Source organism: Austrofundulus limnaeus, unplaced genomic scaffold (genome assembly GCF_001266775.1).
Source record: "Austrofundulus limnaeus strain Quisiro unplaced genomic scaffold, Austrofundulus_limnaeus-1.0 Scaffold1414, whole genome shotgun sequence".
In the NCBI taxonomy this organism is placed as follows: domain Eukaryota; kingdom Metazoa; phylum Chordata; class Actinopteri; order Cyprinodontiformes; family Rivulidae; genus Austrofundulus; species Austrofundulus limnaeus.
The window spans coordinates 37,804-45,221 of record NW_013953816.1 but is presented as its reverse complement, the minus strand read 5'-3'; the positions used below and the strand labels follow the sequence as shown (position 1 = coordinate 45,221).

Sequence of the window (7,418 nt, the reverse complement as noted above, 5' to 3'; positions counted from 1 at the left end):
ATTCTCATCATATCTTTTCATTGGACATCTTGTGGAAATGCATAAAAATGTGCATGATGTTATTTTCATAACAGTTTCAGGTTTGTCTGAATAGAAATTATCTTTGTTCAAAACTGTGGCGGGACAATGCAGAGGTTAAACTTCGACATGTAATTATATACCAAATTGGTTTGCCATAAACTCATCTCATCAATGAGACTCTGGCTCCACCCAGCGGTCGGACAGCAGTAGTGCAGCGGATGGATACATAGTAGGACGGCACAGGCTTGCAGCGAAGAGGTCATCGCCGTGTTCACCTACAGACAAGCTGTTTACTGTTCGTTCAGGACCCAAAGGCTGTTTTTACACTTTTAAACCTCTCGTGAACCGTCCAGTCATGCCGATGATTCCCTACTAACATCCCCGAAAATGCCCTATGAGTGTTTCTCGGTGCTAGAAGATGGCGGAGTCGGATGGTGGCGATTTTGCTCCGAAACATTTGCAGAGCAGGTGGGTGTGACGGGGCTGAACACTTGCTTCTTACCGGTGTTCCGGTGTTGCCGTCTCCGGCAGCATCCTCTGCTCCTGAACCAAACCGAGCAGGTGGCTCGAGGCGCTGCTCTTGAATGCAGGAAATACCGAGGCTTTGTTTGTTTTAGGCCTCCGGGCACCGGGTCTGAGCCAGCCTTCATTGTTGAACAAATATTCTGCAGCATTCCATTAGGCGGTTCAGGATCAACATTATGGTTAGAAGAAAAAAAAAGTTTACAACATGCAAAGTAAAGTTAATCGGCATCAGTTCCGCAAAATGAATGAATAAGTAGTCAAAAGTTTTTTTGTTTCTTGTAAATGCGAGAAAACTTTAACTGGTTAGTATTACTAAGTAAATACAAGTAGACACACGCAAGTGTGTGTTTGTGTGTATTGTATTACCATTTCTTCTTCCTTTTTTAATTTGTTTGTAAACTGGAAGTTAGGTATCACGTCTTGTAATATTATTTACTTCCAAAATTACTTTTTAACTTACCTGTTTATGGTGTGTTTGTTCTGTCAGATTTTGCATTATTAATGCAACTATACTTTCAAACCCTCTGACCTTCTGTCTTGCAGATGTATTTCCATTTTATGTGCAGCAGTAAAGTGCAAAGTACTTCTGCCTGTTCCATGCATGGACTCATCCTCACTAATGCAAAGTCTCTGCACACTAATTGCATTTCCAACTGGCTGAGTAATACATCACATTACATGCCCATTTGCCGGTCATCAGATACACTTTATCCACAAGGCGGCTCATATACAACACATTTATACCAGATACCACCTTCTAATTGCAGCAGTAATTACAGTGGATGCTGTGGAAATGAAGGAGAATATATGTGATTTTTTTTTTTAAATGTCAATTATGACACCTTTTTTCCTCTTTCTAGTATGGCTAACAAGAACAGCACCCTGCGCTGCACTTTCTCCGCTCCGAGCCACAGTGCCACCCTCCTCCAGGGCTTGTCGGTTTTGCGAGCTCAAGGTCAGCTGCTGGACGTGGTGCTGGCTGTCAACGAGGAGCACTTCCAGGTCCATAGAGCAGTGCTGGCTGCCTGTAGTGATTACTTCAGGTGAGCCTTTATCATTAGACCTGAAGATTTCCATTTTGTATTTTCAACTGGAAACACTTAAGCTTGTGCTCTTCGCCGGAGTAACTGAGTGAAATCAATAACACATTTAAAAAAGTATTGTATGTTTTCAGTGCGTCGTGAAACAAGTTTAAGTTTATGCTGCTAGGTATGTTTTTTTTTTAAATTAAATCTACACATAGAAAATCGGTACTGAATTTAGATTTACATAAGATTTACAAATGAAAATTTAAAAGAGCACTGAGTACATTTTAAAATAGTAATTTATTAAACAAAACAAAATAGTGACAAAAAATTCAGCACAGTATGCTTGCTCCAAACGTTTCGACTCGACCATGAAACTGAACTTATGTACAGTAATATTTGGGTTCATGTAGGCCCGTCAAGATAAAGAATTCTGCTGGACAATAAATTGTCCCCCGCGCTAATTAGGGCTGGGTATCGATTCAGATTCCCCAAATCGATTCGATTCACAATTRAGTTTGATTGATTTTTAAATTAGTTAAGGATACCATGCAGCTGCACATTTATTTTGATATAGAAGACATTCGCATAGGAACTAATTCTGCAAATAGTAGAAACTAATTCTAACTTGGTGCGTTGGTAAAATTATAAACATTAAGGACAAACTTGTAAATTGGAGTTTAATCTTGAWACAAAACTCTCACGTTTCAAAGGGTTTAAACTAAAAAAGAATTGCAAGAGAAAGTGTTGTTGATACATTAGTTTTTAAAGAAACTAAGAATAATTTTCTTGATCACTAAGAAGTGATGGAATAAGGTTACAGGAGAAGAGGTGGGATAATATAAGTGTGTAGTTCTGCCCACTCTTTTGAGAGAATGAAAACTGTATATTTGTAATGTTTCTGTTCAATAAAACTTATTAAAAAGAAGAAAGAAATAAAAAAAGGTACTTCAGCTACAACATTCCATCACTGTGAATTACATTAAGATGTTTCTTAAAGTTAAAAATAATATTGGTTAAAAAAACAAACAAAAAAACAAAAAGAAAAAAATTGTATAGGTCTTCTGGACGGGTTCTTCTCTAATGAAACGTTTCGTCTCTCCTCCAAGAGACTTCTTCAGTCTGAGAGTTTCAGGCAAAATTCAGGCTTTTAAGCACTGCCTCCATGTGACTGATACTCACATCACATGGCTATCGTTGACACCTAATTAACACCTATTGTTAACAGGGGGTGGAGTGATACTGGCAATAGCAGCACTGTAGGAGGGGGACAACTGAAAACAGAGGCCTCCACCTCTGTTTAATGATGGACGGCCTTTCTTCACAAAAATGGCTTCTTTTACTCCTCTCTCAAACCAACGTTCCTCTCTATCAAGAATGAGAACATCCTCATCTCTGAAAGAGTGACSGCTGGCCTGTAAATGAGTGAAAACTGCAGAGTTCTGGCCATTAGATGTAGCTCGTCTGTGTTGGGACATTCTTTTGAACAGTGGCTGCTTTGTTTCCCCGATGTATAACTGGTCYCAGTCCTCCTGGCACTTAACAGCATATACAACATTGCTCTGTTTGTGCCGGGGCACCGGATCTTTGGGGTGAACCAGCCTTTGCCGTAATGTGTTTGGGGTTTGAAAGCRACTGGGACATCATGTTTAGAAAATAAACATCTCAGTTTCTCCGAAACACCCGCAACATACGGAATAACCACTGGTTTGGGTCTGGGTTTGGGGTCTTCATTTTCACCTGAAGGTTGCATGGAATCCTGTCTGTGTTTCCTGTCTGCTTTCAYGAAAGCCCAGTCAGGATAACCACACTGCTCCAGGGCCTGTCGTGTMTGTGATTTCTCTTTCTGCCTGGCTCCTGGGTTTGTAGGGACACTGTCTGCTCTGTGGTACAGAGTCCTGATCACTCCTAACTTGTGTTCCAGRGGGTGYTGGGAGTCAAAACGCGGAGAGACGAAACGTTTCATTAGAGAAGAACCCGTCCAGAAGACCTATACAATTTTTTTCTTTTTAATTTTTTACCTGGATTACTGAGATGCATCAGGACAAACAAAAAAACTATTTTGTTAGACTGTCATCTTTCACACATTTATACAGGAGGAGAACAGTTTTCCACTCAGATCTTTACATGCCGTAGTTTGGTTTGAGCACCTGAACGAGTCGCTCGAAGCTTCGTTTCCGAGRGCAAATCTTTGCAAACAAAAGTTGTCATGGCCTCTTTGTCTTTCAGTTCTGCTGAGAATCAGCTGATGCCCCGGACAACTTGTTGTCTGGAGCTGACATTAGCGCRGACCGTCAACTGGCTGTAAATCTACGGCAAGCCAGGAGTGACACACAACATGGAAACGCGCAGCCTCATCACACACAAAACACCCATGGGGAAAAAATCGATCTCATGACTTATGAATCGATCTTCCCAAATTGTAACAAAAATCGATCCAGATCGATTAAATCGATTTTTTTAACCCTGCCCTAGCGCTAATGAATCTTATCGAAGTAAACGAAATTTATGTACATTAAAATAAAGTTACGAAGATTGTGAAAACAACACACAACAGCTGTTAAAGCTGTAGCATCGCTACCCACCTCTATCCAAATCAGCTCAATTTATTCTTTATGCGTCTTCCTCTGGCATCACTAAATAATTGTAGTCACCAGCACGCTGCTTACAAAGTTTACGAAATTTATGTAGTGTAAAAAAAAACAACTCTCTAAATGTCCGTTCATAAGACTCTTGCTACAGAGGTTATAAGACCATTCACCTGGCAAACACCTGACGCCAGAGTTCACTCCTCCCTACACTGAGTAGATAAGAGGGAGACATGAAGAAAACAAGCTCTATTAGTTTTTTAATATATTGTTGGTTTTATTGCTTACCGTGACAGAAGTTGTACACTAAKAGTCTTCTTCCACCCTGTTGTTTCAGAGCTATGTTTACAGGAGGTATGAGGGAGTCAAACCAAGATACCATCGAGCTGAAGGGTCTGTCGGCCCGTGGACTGAAACACATCATCGACTTTGCTTACAGCGCAGAAGTCACSTTGGACCTGGACTGCATCCAGGACGTCCTCGGAGCTGCCGTGTTTCTGCAGATGGTCCCTGTGGTGGAGCTCTGCGAGGAGTTCCTCAAGTCGGCGATGAGCGTGGAGACCTGCCTGCACATCGGGCAGATGGCCACCACGTTCAGCCTGTCGTCCCTCAAAGAGTCAGTGGACGCCTTCACCTTCCGCCACTTCCTCCAGATCGCGGAGGAGGAGGACTTCCTGCACGTTCCCATGGAGCGCCTCGTCTTCTTCCTGCAGAGCAACGAGCTGAAGAACTGCACCGAGATCGACCTCTTCCACGCRGCGGTCCGGTGGCTTCGCTGCGACGAGTCCCGCCGGGCTCAGGCTAGCAGCGTCCTCTGCCACGTGCGCTTTCCGCTCATGCGCTCCTCCGAGTTGGTGGACAGCGTCCAGACGGTGGACATCATGGTGGAGGACGTGCTGTGTCGGCAGTATCTCCTCGAGGCCTTCAACTACCAGATCCTTCCTTTCCGACAGCACGAGATGCAGTCCCCGCGGACGCTCATTCGCTCCGACGTCGTTTCCCTCATCACCTTCGGCGGCACGCCGTACACCGACCACGACCGCACCGTGAGCGCCAAGGTGTACCACCTCCCCGACGCCGCGTCCCGCCAGTTCAAGGAGCTGACCGAGATGGAGGCGGGCTGCAGCCACGCCTGCGTCGCCGCGCTCGACAACTTCGTGTACGTRGTGGGGGGGCAGCATTCGCAGTACCGCAGCGGGGAGGGGGCGGTGGACAGCTGCTTCCGCTACGACCCGCACCTGAACCGGTGGCTGCGCATCCAGCCCATGCAGGAGGCCCGCATCCAGTTCCAGCTCGACGTGCTGCAGGGRCAACTGTACGCCACAGGAGGGCGCAACCGATCGGGCAGCCTGTCGTCCGTGGAGTGCTACTGTCCAAAAAAGAACGAGTGGTTCTACGTCGAGTCGTTGAAACGCAGGATCTGGGGTCACGCCGGCGCTTCCTGTGGAGAGAGGCTGTACATTTCGGGAGGTTACGGCGTCTCGCTCGATGACAAGAAAACGCTTCACTGCTACGACCCGTCGTCGGACCAGTGGGACTTTAAGGCCCCCATGAACGAACCCAGAGTGCTGCACTCCATGATCTGCGCCCAGCGTCGTGTCTACGCAATGGGCGGGCGCATGGACCACGTGGACCGCTGTTTCGACGTGCTGGCGGTCGAGTATTACATTCCAGAAAACGACCAGTGGACTACTATCAGTCCTATGAGAGCAGGGCAGTCCGAGGCGGGCTGCTGCTCACTGGACAAAAAGATTTATGTCATCGGGGGCTACAACTGGCACCTGAACAATGTCACAAGCATTGTCCAGGTGTACAACACCGAGACAGATGAGTGGGAAAGAGATTTGCACTTTCCAGAATCATTCGCCGGCATTGCTTGCACACCGATCATACTTCCACAAAACACTACACAACGGTAAGCGTCTGACCTGCAGCTGTTAAGTTTTTATGATTACAATGATTATGAGTATAAATGTAGGCACGTTTATGTGTTTACGTCGAGGAAGGAGTCAAAGTGATACTAAGCTTCACTCAAGAGTTGTGTTGATTTCTAGCTTCATTTTGGAAAGCTTATGTGCACATAACTTGAGTTTTTATTCTATAAAACTCAGATATTACTGAGTAACTTAGTAGATGGTTAGATTTAATTGGAAAAGGTGTTTTTTCGGACTAATTTAAATTTCGAACTTATTGCGATTCATCTATTATTGCAAAATTTGTAATATGGATCATTTAACTGCGTAGTTTATAACACTTTATATTATGAAAATATAAAGTTTGTAAGTGGTTTTATTTATTAATCAAGGGCTTTTAAGTTACAGATAGCACAAATCTTATCATTTATTCCTCAGACTCTTAAAGCGTTTCAAATGATGAATACCTTGATTGCACAGTTGTCTTTTAATCTCATTTCAATTTTATAATTTACACAGTCTAGATAACTTTGTTTTACTGTGGATTCTTCCTCAGATTTATTAATCAAAAACCACATATCAACACTTGAAACTGCACAATAAACAAGTATTGGATGTCTTACTGTTTTAAATTGAACATTTTGGTGTTGGAGTTTTTATTAGTCCAACAATGTTTGTGTTTCCTGAGTTGAAAACTTGATTTTTTTTTTTTGTATTATTTTTAATTCAACAACCAGTGTGGACCTCTTATGGCAGCTACATAAAAAAAATATGTCCATGTTTTTCATGGAAAGCAAGCTTTGTTTTGTGGGCTGGAACAAACCAAAATTTAACATGACTGAACATAATTTTAAAATATTACTTTTAATTTTAATTCCTACAAATCCTTAGGTTATTTTCCCCTTATTGTTTATATTTTTTTATCTTTTTCCAGTTTTTTCTTTTTTCAGTGCATTGTTTTTCAGACCATTATTATTTATAGTAGTGTGTTTATCCYATGCACATATCTTGTTTTTATTTATTGTGACCAACATGATTGTGAAAAGTTTCCTCTTACAAAATGTCTGTGTCRGCCTTTGTGTGTGTCTTGTTCTACCTGTACCAGTGAAAGCACAACATATTGTTAAAGTGCAATACAACATTCTGTTGTACTCAGTGGGGAATGTATACTTTCGTGTAGCTTTATTCTTCATTAAAGGTGTGTTATGCTTTAAAATGAAGCCTAATGGAGTGTGTTTCATGTCTGTGTTTTAGTGGAAATGTATACTGTGAGACTACAGCACCATGTGGGATTAACAACAATTTAATACTCAGGTTACAGACATGACTGTTSCCCACAGCTGCTT

The 7,418-nt window shown here is 42.7% G+C and overlaps 1 protein-coding gene across 1 annotated transcript; it reads left to right on the top strand.

Moving 5' to 3' along the window:
• Window positions 1-242: 242 nt before the first annotated feature.
• On the top strand, window positions 243-7,292 carry klhl26 (kelch-like family member 26). The gene is made up of 3 exons (XM_014032300.1): window positions 243-489; window positions 1,407-1,589; window positions 4,497-7,292. Exons 1-3 carry the CDS (start codon window positions 440-442, stop codon window positions 6,076-6,078), a joined length of 1,815 nt encoding a protein of 604 aa, XP_013887754.1. The 5' UTR covers window positions 243-439; the 3' UTR covers window positions 6,079-7,292.
• The last annotated feature ends 126 nt before the right edge of the window (window positions 7,293-7,418 follow it).